The sequence below is a fragment of the Chenopodium quinoa genome, unplaced genomic scaffold, assembly GCF_001683475.1.
Source record: "Chenopodium quinoa cultivar QQ74 unplaced genomic scaffold, ASM168347v1, whole genome shotgun sequence".
Taxonomy (NCBI): Eukaryota; Viridiplantae; Streptophyta; class Magnoliopsida; order Caryophyllales; family Amaranthaceae; genus Chenopodium; species Chenopodium quinoa.
The window spans coordinates 89,773-103,752 of NW_018744066.1; the positions used below are offsets into that span (position 1 = coordinate 89,773).

The 13,980-nt window shown below is 34.1% G+C and overlaps 2 protein-coding genes across 6 annotated transcripts; one reads left to right on the forward strand and one right to left on the reverse strand.

Annotated features, from left to right (window-relative positions):
* The first annotated feature begins 460 nt into the window (after positions 1-460).
* Positions 461-7,688, forward strand: LOC110690836 (afadin- and alpha-actinin-binding protein-like). 5 transcript variants are annotated; one of them, XM_021867717.1, is made up of 16 exons: positions 461-807; positions 880-908; positions 1,001-1,118; positions 1,222-1,319; positions 3,875-3,971; positions 4,325-4,414; positions 4,506-4,568; positions 4,684-4,758; positions 4,860-4,925; positions 5,036-5,113; positions 5,978-6,088; positions 6,186-6,263; positions 6,372-6,491; positions 6,970-7,010; positions 7,111-7,135; positions 7,237-7,688. In XM_021867717.1, exons 1-16 carry the CDS (start codon positions 775-777, stop codon positions 7,240-7,242), a joined length of 1,128 nt encoding a protein of 375 aa, XP_021723409.1. In that variant the 5' UTR covers positions 461-774; the 3' UTR covers positions 7,243-7,688. The 5 variants fall into 5 exon arrangements, with proteins under 5 accessions (XP_021723409.1, XP_021723412.1, XP_021723410.1 ...); XM_021867720.1 differs by having other exon boundaries at positions 466-807; positions 1,007-1,118; XM_021867718.1 differs by having other exon boundaries at positions 475-807; positions 7,240-7,688.
* A 2,619-nt stretch (positions 7,689-10,307) lies between these two features.
* On the reverse strand, positions 10,308-11,474 carry LOC110691102. The gene has a single exon (XM_021868036.1). It carries the CDS (start codon positions 11,043-11,045, stop codon positions 10,431-10,433), a length of 615 nt encoding a protein of 204 aa, XP_021723728.1. The 5' UTR covers positions 11,046-11,474; the 3' UTR covers positions 10,308-10,430.
* Positions 11,475-13,980: the final 2,506 nt, after the last annotated feature.

The following is a 13,980-nucleotide window of genomic DNA, read 5'->3' on the forward strand; positions in this document are numbered from 1 at the left end:
TTATAATTTTAAAAAGATTTATAAAGCTCAAACTTAATAGTCTTATATACATATATATGTGATTAAACTATATTCAACAAAACAAATCTGTTATATTATTAGAGTTACAGAAGACTCAACTTAATAGAGCCTGAGAATTCCTCGTACATACATCAAAAGAAATATTGATTTAAAACAAAAAATAGAGTTGTATCTGATTAATTACAGACTCGATCTTTTATTACATCAATCTATAATACCCTTTTGACCCATTTGGAAAAAAAAATAAAAAAAATTTGATCAAACAAAGTTTATTCTCATTTGATTTGTTTTGAACTTTGAAGGCAATTAAGGGAGTACACATGTAGTTGGGTTGGGTGGGGGGGTTGATGGGAAGAAAGCAGTCAGGGCAGTCACGTGAATACGTTAACAACAACAACAACGGTTAATAATCTGACTGATAGCTGATTATTCTGATTTACGAATAAAACGTGGAATGTCATCTTCCCTAATTAACTCCCCCTTCACTCCCATTACTAATAATTAAAAACCCCCTTTTTTCAAATACTAAATCATCTCTTTCCTCTTCACTTTTTAAACTTTTTTTTTTCCTCCAAAATTAAATTCTCATTTTCAAACTCACTCACTCTCTCTCTTCTCTCTCTTTGTCTCTTCCTTCAAAGATCTATCTATCTATCATCCCTAAAAAACAATTTACAGACATTTTCTCTCTCCTCTTCTCTCTCTCTCTCCATTGTCGTCTTCCTCCATTGAACCTGTCAACACCACTATATAATGCCGTCTTCTGACACTGACTCCGCCTTTCCTGTACGTGCTTTCTCTCTCCTCTCACTCTTTCTCTCTCTAAACTCTCTCTTTTTTTTTTGTTGATTTTTTCAGTCGTCTCCTTCCTCGGGATTCGTAATGAGGTCAGTTTCATCAATTTCTATCTATATTTGAACTCAACTTAGGGTTTTCAATTTTTGTGAATTTTTTTGTTGATTTTTTTGTGTGGTGATAGTAGCAGTGAGATGAGTTTTGCGGATGTGAACAATTTGGAGCATTGTATTAAGTATTTGAATCAGACGCTTGTTACATTCGGATTTTCGGCTTCGCTTGATCTGTTTGCTAATGATCCAGTACAGTACATTTCCTCTTTTGTGTGTTTTGTGTTCAATTTCTGTAATGTGAGTTGATTTTTTGATTGGATTGGTGTTGTATTCTGTTGTGATGATTCGGCAGGTTTCGGTGGCTCGTACTTGTAATTGTATGTACTCTTTGTTGCAGCAGAGGCAGCGTGATATCGAGTTCCGAGAATCGGCCAATGAGCAAAGACAGCGGTATGAATTGCTGAATTAGAATGTTTTGTAGCTGGTTTTGGTTTAATTTGATGCTTGATTTTGGTAGTAAATCTTTGGAGATACTCGAAATGATGATCTATTGGATAAGATTTTTAGATTTATTTGTTGTTTTGACTTTTGAATCCGATCATCTTGTGGTCCTATTATCAATTTTAAATGCAATTGTAAGTAGAGTGTGACTGTGATAATGCTGTGCCTTTTGGTTTGTCTCTTGAATGTGTAATTTGCTCTATAATCGACCATTTTCACGTGCTAACTGAAATGAGTTCATATTGAAGTTTCGCTTAGTTGTGATCTATTTAGGATTTTAGGCTGCTTACAATACTTCCATGAAGATGTAGATTTCCTAGGCATTAGGTCGTTTTATTTTGTTTAACTAATGGTAATTGCTATTGTTTGAGCTTCCTTGTCATTTTCATGGTCTTTACCCATCTTTTATGAAAACCTAATACTTCTGTAGTATGTTTTAAGCACAAAAATGACTTCCCTCATTTATTTATATATCATGTTTCTGTAATATTTTGATCTAGAAGTCTCTCCAGTGATATTCATCAGTGTTTACATGGCTGTTTGTTTTAAATATTTACCTAAATGGACCGTGGATTAAATAGGATGTTTGAGGCTGATTCTTCCATGCACGGACATATCCAACTATAAGGTTTGATCCCTGAACAGCTGAACTTCAACCAACCAGCACAAAGCTTAACAAGCTGTCTTGAGTAGCTTTCGAATAGTTTAAATGGCTTTATCTACTTGACTTTGAGCTCACTTGCTTCATTGCAATAGGCATATGAAACAACTGCAAGCTTGGGCTGTGGTGTATTAGAGCACCTATTTTTTTTCTCCCCCATAAACTTATTTATACTTTGTATACATCATGTATGGATTGCACATGTTATGATATGCTGAAACAACAAAGTGAAGCCATGCTTCATGACTGAGACCTTATTATTGGGATGTATGACACCGTCTTTTGCTTCAAATTATTGGGTCTTGCCGTCTTGGTATGCCTAATACAAATTCTTGGCTCTACCTTGTGGGCCTTTCTGCCCTGATAGTTACTATTTCTTTGACCTGTTGAGCTTAACTTATGGAAGAAGTGGCAAGTAAGCAACCAAATTTAGATGTTCTCCAAGTTTTTGTCTTCACCCACGACTCTGCAATGGAACTACTTTATTAAGAATGACATGGAGATGGCTGTAGAATTTCAGTGAAATTATCTTTGTTTCCGCATAACTCTTTATGAGGGAAAGCTACCAGGTTGGCATAAAATTCTTTTCCCTTATTGTTGTAAACAAATCGGCCTGCAAAGGTACCTAAAAAATCGGCTGAGTACATACAGAAGTATGTATCTAGTTGGATTATTAAATGGGGTGCATGTGTTACTGCCTTTGTTTATCTCATTTCCTAGTTTATTTTCTTTAGCCTGTGTTGTGTTTGCACTTTAGATATAGTTTGTGGAGGTTGTTGGTGGCACTAACGGTTGCTGCCAACATATGTTATTCAGACTCATTTTACCTCAAGTATCTGTGTCGGATCCTCAACAATTGGACATGAGTGGGAACTTCAAAGTAGATATGAGCTTTGTTGAGAAGCCGTAAATTGTGGGTTTTCAAAAGGATGCGGCCTTTCCCTTCAAGATCATTGGGAAATTTTTGTTATGTTTATTTTACTCAATTCTAGAGGTTGGGTGGTTCTTGCAGGGAGAAGTGAAGTATTTGGTGTTACATGACATTCATGGCGGTTAAGCAGTTTGCATGGAAGAAGCCATGGATGCTTTAAATCAAGCATAATTATTGATGTAGGGAAGAGAATTTTTGGAGTGGTTTCTGTGACCTGTGGGATTTCATATAGAGGAGTGCCAGGACATATAGGAGCTGTTTTTGTGGTGGCAAAGGGGAATTCTTTGGGTGCAATATTAAAAAAGAGAGAAGAAAAGGAAGGTTTATTTTGGACTGAGAGGGAGATTAATTAAGTGGTACGTAGAGCAATTTTAATCCTTAGATACCAAAGAAGTAGGTAATGTCAAGATTAACTGATGGCAGAGAGGATGCAGAAAGTGGCATTGGGCTTCATGTACACTGCTCTGTCTTGTAAAGAAGAAGTTAAAAAGAGGAGAAGAATATAAAGTAAAACACACATGTCTATATTAGTGAAACCCACTGAGCCTGGTGTTCCCTGTTGTGTTTTTAATTCCTCGAAATGGCCTGTGGATTTTAATCTCGATTTGGGAAAGACCATTATTATATTATATTAATCTGGAATGTTAGCCAAGCCTTTCTAATAAACTTAACTGACAGAATAGGTTATGCTACAAAGCATTGATCTAGGTGATCTTGTACTGACTGTCACATGGCATTGTTTGCAAATGGCGAAAGCTTACTTAGAAAATGGAAACTTTGTTTATAAATTCCTTTTACATGAAGTTGGAATTATTTAAGGATTTTTATTGTTTGACTGATTGTGACTGTAACGCGATATCTGATCATAGTATAGACACATGCTTATCGGTGCTTTTGTGGGTTCTATTGCAGACTTAACTCAGACATATCAAGGTTGGAAGCCAAGATTGAGAGGCTTGAATCGCAGATAGCAACAAAAGATAGGGAGATAGCAACAACTACCCGAACGGTATTGATAGATCTAATTTTTTCATTCACTAACTGCCTTACTGAGGTTCACATTATAGATCTGAAGTATTATACTTTGTACAATGTATATGTTATTAAATGAACAACTGCTTTGGGGGGGGGGATATGAGGAACTTTTTTTTTGATAAAATATAATAGATATTTCTAGACTTACACTTTTTTATAGCTAGGGTGGTGCAATACTAGTAAAGCTGTATGGCTTCAAGAGTGCATATTAATGCGACTTGCTAGCATGTTGGTAGCTTGCTCATATATGATTATGTTAACTGAAGTGATACTCTGCTGCTAAAATTTGCTTGCAATTGTGTTGAATTCTGCTTCCCATATGTTTAGGAAGCCAAGGCAAGAGCTGGATTTAAAGGACAAATTGAGAAGTTGCAGCAGGAGAGAGATGAATTCCAGAAAATGGTTATCGGCAACCAGGTTAGAACCCATTTCTGGCAGGTGGACCCCCCTCCCCGCTTAAATTCAAGCTCTTTTACTGACACAGATTTTTCTTTTTGCCCATCGAAAGCAAGTGAAAACTCAACAACTACATGAAATGAAGAGGAGAGAGAAAGAGTACATAAAATTGCAGGTATGTTTTGCGTCGGAATGAACGGATCTTCATGCTATTATTGCTTTGTTACTTAAATATTTGGGACCTAGAGTTGGGAACACTCAGACAATAACTGACTTTTTCATACTTCCAGGAGAGACTTAACCAAGTTGTGAATGAGAAGAAGAAGGAATCTAGATCTGGCATGGAGATAATGAATTTGCTGCAGGTATGGATAGACAAATTATTGGTGGAATGTTGGTTAGGTTCCCTTATGCTGTCATTATAGATTTAGCTGTTTAGTCTAATTGTCATGGCACTTGTATGCAGAAAGAAGGAAGGCAGCGTGGCACATGGAATGGAAAGAAGACAGACAATGACTTCTATAAAAAGATTGTATGTACAATGATGGATTGTGCAGAGCAGTCTCAGAATTCATTAACTTTCACATGCCGACTTTGGGGAAACAAAAGGGCTTATTTACCCTAAATTATGTATATTTGCAGGTTGATGCTTACGAGGTCAAAAATCAAGAACTGATGCAAGAGAACAACGATTTGAGGGCCTTGTTGAGATCAATGCAGGTAAGTTTCCATCTGTATTGATGTCATTTTCTTCTAAGCATCAGTCTTTATGCATTTTTTTAAAAAATGTTATCCCAGTTCTCTGCTGTTCTAGGTACTTATTTGTTCTTAAATTGATTTACAATGGTTTACACAAAATTAATTTTTTTTTTTTTTTTTTTTTTTTGCTGGATTTGATGATATTTTCAACTGACTAAACTTTGTGAAAATGTGTTGGATTCAAGTTAAATTCCAAGACTTTTAGATAGCCATTGTCAACATGTCACTCTTTTAGGTCCACATTGTTGTAGATGTAATCTCCTTAATATAAAGAAGTTAACTATGGTTAGAAAAATTATAGCTATAGGAAATTATGCTACTTGGAAAGGTGCATGTCAATAAAAAATGGAGTGTCCATCTTCTGAATTCTGATAAGGATGATTACTTCCCTCAACTACTCTAGTATTGATGACAATATACATATATTATTATTCCTGCCGGCAAAGAGAAAAAATAAACCATAATATTCCTTTTCCCTTTTAAGTAATGTAGAAAATTTTGTGGTCTATTCAAACATGTCTGCTTGTGATTTGAGAAATGAATGTTAGAAATTAGCAAAGAGCTAGTAGAAATGCTTCATATAGAAAACTTGGCTTGTCCAAGGGAGAGAAAATCAGATTAGAGGAAGAAACAAGTTTAAGTAAAAAGAGCTCAGTGTTCCCAAATTAACAAGTTAATCAATTTTAAAGATAGTTATTTTTGATTGAATAGCATTGGGAAGCCGTAACATCAGCCTTCATCTATCTTTTCCATTTTGGTGTGTATGCACAGAAAATAATACTTCTATTGAAGTTGATAATGACTTTAAAAATTTGATGATGACAGGAGGATATGCGTGGTTTTTTAAATGCCCCTAATGGTTCAACCAAGCAACCTCCGACCACCAATGAAAAGCATGATAATGATCTTTCACAATCTCCTTTTGGCGGAAAGACGGTATTTCAATTTGTTGAAATTAGAAATTAAAAATAGATGAGTTATTGTTCAGTGTCATTGAAAGTAATTGTTACTTTTGTCCTTGTCTTTGTTGCAGGATGTCTTTGATCTTCCATTCCACATGGGCAGGGGTCAAATTGAGGAAAACCTTCGTGCAAAGATGTCTTCAATAAAGGTTCTTCTGGCATCTCCTCTCTCTTTTCCCATCATCTTGTAGATATATTCTTAGTATTGCCTTGTCTGATATGTTTATAATTGTTGGCTCCCTATTTGATCATTGAAGGAGCGCTTATGTCAGCTACAAGATGCACAAAAAGGAACTGATGTTACTTCTGAAGTTACTGAAAGGGAGCTTGAACTTGAAGCACAACTTGTGGAAGCAAGAAGCATAATTCAAGAGCAGGTACTGTAGCACTCATGTACTCTCTTTCTCGAGTGAGAGATGGGGTGCTGTCGTCTATTAAGTTTTCTTGGCTTCACCTCTTCTTACAAGATGAATTTGTACAATATCTTTTAAATAAAACAAGGTTTTGTCTTTCAAAAAAAAAAAAAAAAAAAAAAAAAGAGAAATAAAAAAACAAGGTTTTGATGTTACCTCCAAAGTGCGCCAGAGTATTTTTCACATAAAACAGTTTCTATATGTGGGTATTAGGGAAGTTTCCTCAGGAATGTGGCGCAGGGCTTTGAAATTTTACACCTAATTGCTTATGAATTTTTCAGTTCATTGTCATAAATTGTTGGTCCATTGTGCTTTATTATATCTCAGTTTACAAAATATTCGTAACCTGTCTATATGATAATATTTGGAGTCAATATATCACCCAGCCTCCCGCCCTTCTTTATTCTCAAATGCTGAATCTATATTGTGTTTGTCCTTGCAGGCATCTATAATGTCCAAACAGCTTAAGTCAGAAAGGCGTAGGTAAGTTAAAAATTAACTCTATCTGCCTGAAGTATATTTGTTGATTGCTTAGTTAACCCAATTTAACGTTACTGATGGCCTATTTTATTTCTGTTTTCAGGGAATCACTTGTATCGACACCAGAGGTAAATTACCTGTAATTGTTCAGGTTTAAACGGTTGGGTAACTGTTGTATTTCCTACTTCTTGGCTGAACTGTTAAATGATTGTTATCAATTTGCCTTCAGCAGTAACCAAAGACAAGCAATTCAGGCTATAGAGTGATCTGATCTGATCGCGTATGTACTACCAGAACTTCTGGGTTAATGAAGAATCATCTAACATAACCGTCGGCTATATTTGCAACCGACTTCCGCTTGACCATGTAAAAGATCTGCGAAGAGGGTGTTGTTCGTGTAGAAACTGTGTAATATATGTTGTTCCATGTGGGCAGAGCCGCAGAGAAACTAATGAATACACTATTCTATTAGTCTATCAATTTAGTGTAGGTTAACATGCTGTTTATATAATGATTTATGTCTAAGGTCTATATTATGATCAGTTTCCAGCTGAGTTGAGTTGGATTAGATTCCATTCAATTATCAGTCGTTCATGTAATATGATCATTATTCAGCTGTATGTTTAGGCTGTATTCAGTCGTATGTGAGATAATTTTAAGTACTCTGAATTCATGCAGTAATCGCTGTAATTTTCTCCTGTAACTTGTCGTAAATCATTAGTTAGCACGCAAATGGGCTATTCAAGATTCGAAGATTTAGTTGGTGTGGTGAGACCACGTGTTTAAGTTCCATCATTGAATCCGAATCATGTTCTACATGAAGATTTAGTTGGTGTGGCGAGACCACGTTTTTAGTCTAAATGAAAAAAGAGACATAACATACCAAAATTTTGTTGCATAATTAAAAATTGAAATCAAGAAATTAGTTAACATTACAATCATAACCTAATCAGGCAGTCAAATGCCACAAACAATTGTGAATGGCTTCCCCATTTCTTTTCCTAGCTACTAATCCAGCAACATGAACACCTTTAACAACAAACCCACTTTCTTCATCATCTTCTTCACTTTTTACTGCCTCAACAAAACCAATCATCATCTCATTCACTGCTTCATACCCTTTATGAGGATCTCTTGCTTGTATAAGCATTGCCATGATAATAACCGCGTCATCTTTACCATGTTCACCAATCCTTTCTACACCATTTTCGCTTCTTCGTCGAGTTATTCCTCGTTGCTGTTTTACCACTTCTTTGACACCCTTTTGAATAAGGAGTCCTTCAATCACAAGGCTTCCTAGCTTCTCAATTGTTTCTAAGAGAATAGCTTCCAATATATCATTTGGAGTGTTACATTTATTTAAGGTCAATCTTTGTGTGTTCTTTATTGAAATGTCGGTCATTGGCATCGAGTTAAGTAACCAAGTCATTAGATTTTCTTTTCCCATTGCAGCCATTTGATTTAATACCTGTAACAAAGTAGGATTTAAGCTTAATTTAGCTCATCTAATATGCTTTAAGAAAACCATTTTGTTTTTATTAAGAGATTCCTTTATCTTATGCACAAGCTAAGTTATGCTAAACATTTGGTTACAAGAGATCAATAAAATACTGCTCACTATATGTTGACTAATTTTGTATGCAGTAGAATGCAAACTATCTTAAGTAGAACTGATCAAACTATTCAATATCATTTCCATATTATTTGGAAAATAGAATAAGCTGCTATTTCTTGTTAGAAGTGATAGTTTTGAAAATTAACAAGATTATTGATTAGCAAGAATATGAAATTCGAACCATCAAGTAAACAAAAATAAATAGATAGATTAACAATAACGAATAACGAACATGCCCTTAATTTTTTACCTCTGGAATATTGGATCCAATATCGTGTGGCACGAGTGATGGAGAAGAAAATTGGATAACCAAATCTTTGCAAGCCCCATGAAGCGCCTTCTTATAACCCTTCAACGAGTAAATATAACCTCCATCGCTTTCTAATCTTCCAAACCTAATATCCCTTTGATCACCATCAAATTTATGAACACAATTTCGTTCATAGTTGGTGTTGTTACTCCTTAAATGTCTCTTTAATCGCGATAATTCAGTGCTAAGCCAATCCTCTAACTCCACTAATTCTTTCTCCAATTTGTGCATTCGTTGCCATTGCATTTCAACCAATAATGCATTACAATGTTCATCTCCGAGTGAAGAGGGATAGTTCACATATGATACTTTTTTCGAATTCGGAATTGGACTTACAACTACCTTAGTAGATATTGATGACGAGTTTGAACATGGTATATGATTTCGACATGATAAGTAAAATGATTTAAACTTTGAATTAGGCTTCTTCTTTTTGCTTTGCATTGTTATTGATCTTTAAAGACGATTTTTTTGGGGTGTTAATTTTGATTAATAAGAAAATGACATATATACTTGTAAAGTTTTTGGTTCAAGGTAAGATTACAGGATTAGTGTGTTTGAATTTTTGAAAATTTGAAAATCTGTTGATCTAAGCTAGGTATATGCAACGGCTATGAGGTATTGTAGGATAGGTTGTTTTTAATTTCACCCTTCCAATGCTTAGGATATGTAATTGATCAAATTGATTGTCTCGTCATCTTTAATGTCTGATAAGTAGTGGACTCATCACAATTTTCTCATTTCCAAATGGATGATAAGTAGAGTATGTTGGTTGATAATACTGTAATAAACTCCGAGAGGGTGGAATCTAATAAGATTCAAGATTGACTTTCATCTACATCACTACCTCTGTGTTCCTCTCTATTCATGAAAAAAATGGTTGATCGTGTCATTTAAACAAGACGTGGACTAATTAATTTTATTTATAAGAAAGTTTGAATACGTATTAAAAAAAAATTGAAGTTGTTTATGAAAATTTTAACCAAACACAATTCGATCAAAAATAAACTTGATTAAGATTTATACATTGTGAATTTGTGATCACTATCAGACATAGTCAATATAATTTGACCGATCACAAATTCACCATATATAGCATTATTTAGGGACAAATTAAAGTTAATTAGAGGTTAATTCCATACTTCCATGGGAGACAAAATACTTGATCAATAGTATCATGATCAAAATTTACAATATGCATATATATTTGAAAGATCCAAAAATCACTCCAAATAATCTTGATTGCACCTAATCTCACTCTCCATAATATAACTCATAAAATTGAATTGAAAAAGGTTAAACTGAAGAATCAAGAATGAATTCTAGAAAATAAATTAATCTCATAATCACAAATTACATGATCGAATCAAAGAAGCAAACACAAATATTACTAAATATTTAAATTAATTAGAAACTCTAAGTCAAATATCATATTGCATGACACAAATTTCAAGCTAAAAAAATACATCTCAAAACATAAAAAAGGAGGTTCAATTTATCAAGACTTTTTACCTAAAAATACAACTATATCACTCAACCCCTTAGGGTTACAAGTAAACGCCTTCCCACGAAACAAAGCCTTAGTACTTAGACTATTATTAACGTTGCTTGAACTTCTATCATCTCTAAACGAATTAGCCGATGAAGATGTCAACGTTGATGCAAACGAAGAGCTCGAATAACGGGCTGATTCGCTATGATCATACCTTTGTGACTCGAAAATTCGTTGCTCATGTTCATGATGATGATGTTTCCTTTCATTATAAAAGATGATCTTTCTAGGAATAATTCCTACAACTTTGTAGTTATAATGACCTTGCATTGTTTTCTTGAGTTTCTTCACTAGCCATGCACTAGTCCACTTTTTTGCCTTAGGCTCATCATCTTCGACATCAAAGTAGGGTTTTGGAAGGTTCATTGATAGCACCGCGGGTGGTGGGCTTAGGGGTGGTAAGATATCATCCGGTGGTGGTGTGATGGGCTTCCCTGGCTGTGCCTCCCATACGAACGCCTTCCCTTCCGGGGGCCGCCCGTAGTAGAGCCTAGAAGAGCATGAGCCTACCGTTGATTGCCTTCCTAGGATTTTGCTAGAAGAAGATAAGTCATAATCCATTTTTCTTTGAAATAAACTTTAGTACTTTATGATAAACTTCTTTGTAAATATAAGGAATATAATTAAGGTGTATATATTGTAAAGTACATACATATATATAGATTGAGAATATGTATATATGTAAGCAAGAAATTATATACAATAACAAGCTAAAGTGAAGGGAAATGTTGATAATTTAATATGAGCACATGATGCTAGCATGCATTTTTTCAAGAGATTGCGTTGATTTTTTTTTTTGAGATATTTATTTTTAGTATATTGCAATTTACTCTTGATATTCTTGAATAGGTGTGTTACCTTTTTTATATATTGAAGCAAGCAAGTAAGGAAAATATAGGGAAAGAAAAGAAAAAAAAAATTATCTTTTTTGTTAAGATTACGATTTGCTAGCTACTTGGACTATTAGACGTAGATTAATACTATATTACTATGCAACGATTGGCTAATGGTGGGGCCATGTGTTAGCATGCTATAATTCTAAGACAAAGTAAGGTTAACTTTCCTTTGCATACACTATATGCTAATGTAATTTCTATCTAATCACCTTGTTTATTGAGTTGACTAACGACTTAAAAGTGTCATTAATTACCTAACCAAGCCAAAGGGGGAGGTATGTATAAATGTATAATTAATAATAAAGTCAACTATGGGAAAACTTAATGTATTCTTGCTTTTAAATAAGAAAAGTAATCTTGATTTTTGTGGTTAGAAATTTGTAGTATTTTGTATAAAATACATATAACAAGCTATAATCAAATTTATGTGCTTAAAACAAGCAATATAATCATGTTCACTAATGCTTCAAATGCTGACATACATCTTTATTTCCTTTTTCAATCTTGTACACAACTCAGAATTTATTTCATTATGTGTTTGTGGATAATGGATACATTTTCCATATTTCACTTTTAATAAAATGAACGACTAATTCCCGTGGATTGCACATAATGTAGCATGTACGTCAAAATGTACTTTTAGCTAGTCTTTTAGAGTCGTGTATTGTAGTATAGCTAGATATCCTAGAAATTAGAGGGGAGGGCTGGGAATTCTTATTCCTCTAATCATTAGGCCAACTTTAATTTTCAATGAAACTGAACAAGCAAGAGGTTGTGCTCATTTCACTTGAACTCAGGCTTGATTAGACCTGAGTATCCTTGATTTTCATGTTAAATGTACACTTGATTAGTTGATTGGACCTAATCAACCTTGATTAGCTCACTCTGAGACTTTTTTTTTAATATAACATAAATAATACACAAGGGAAATTGTTTGAGAAAATTCTTCATCCTATCAAAAAGGTTATTCATAAAGTTTATTGACATTTCATCACCTTTTTTGTACTTAACGCACGCTTTGAAACTTCAACGAAAACATAGTGATAAAAGTAATTAACCTAATACATCCAATTATTTATTAATAGAAAATATTGTCTAAACATAACTACTACACCACATATAAAAAAAAGACAAAGGTTTAATTTATAAAAATCAACATACGTACTTCCACCATTAGCTAAAACAAACCAAGATCTAATTAAGAATTTAGTTTAATTAAGCGAATTGAAAATATTAAAAGTATACTTTTAGATGTGGAATTAACGAATTTGGTCTCTTAGACATCACTTTGTTGAAACCTAATTCTATAATTTATTTATGCAAAGAAGCAAATGACACATTGACACCCTACATATGAGTGTGCCCTTACGCGTTATTGGTCTTATGATAAGGATCTTGATAATATATAATGTATAAGCTATCTTTTATACCAATCAAGATCACTAATTAAATTTTAGAATCTGTAAATAGTGATTAGTAAGAAGTAAGAACATGATATGTAAGAGAATACAATAGTTTAAATAACATTATATTGATAGATGTCATTTAGCTCAAGAGAATATTCACAAACTTGAAACATACATTGGATAATTATGTTGAACTATATGAAGAATGAATTTACACCCATCAAGCTTATGTTGATTTACATATTCTTTTCTTTATATTATTGATGTAGTATATTCTCCTTATAAACCATGTATGTTTATTTAGAATAAGTATTATGTTGATTTATATATTCCTTTCATGCATGTTAATACTAATACTGCTTGGTTTTGTATGATAAGTTAATACAAACTTTATGATTACTCTCATTTTAATATCCCCAATGGTTACTCAAGAAAGTTTGGTTATGAATTTTCTCTCTCCTACTTTTCCTCATGCATTTTATTGTCATTTTGTCTTTAGCAACAAAGTCCCTTGACAGCTTGGTGATGCAAGCCATTCTACATCCACGTAGCGGTCTAGAAAACTTGCCCAACAACTTGGTTTTGGTCATGGCCAAGCCCTAGTCATCGCCCAATTTCGGCATTTTTAATTTCTTTTCAATATATGCTAATATGCACGAGCGAAGATGGTTCTGAGCATGTGTAGAGTGGTCAATCGCACAGGGCCTCTTAAGTGAAACTATTATAAGAGGGCTCTTGGATTTTTGAAATTTATTTATACAAAATAAAGAGAAAACTTGTTAATCAATAATCTATTTTTCGGTTTTATACTTTAGAGCCTGTTTGGGTCCAATTAAGCCAATTGGGCCTAGTCATTAAATGATTCAATATTCCAAGGTCAAGGCTCAAACCTCCATTAAGCCAAGTCAACATGAAGTCAAGCGGCCCAAATTGTCATGGTCAGCCCACGACTAGGTCTGGCCCATCCATCCCCCTCTCTTTGTCATGCTAAGGTATAAAAGCCTTCACTTGCACCATTTATCATTCATTCACAATAAAAGCCTCAAGCATTAACTCTCTTGCATAGCTTTTCTCTCTAAACACTGTTTGACTTCGGCATCGGGGGGGTCTTCCTCAGATCCACCCCCGAGGCCAGTTTTACGTGTATTTGTTGTGCAGGAAACCTTCGGCCCAACATCACTTGGACCGGACAAA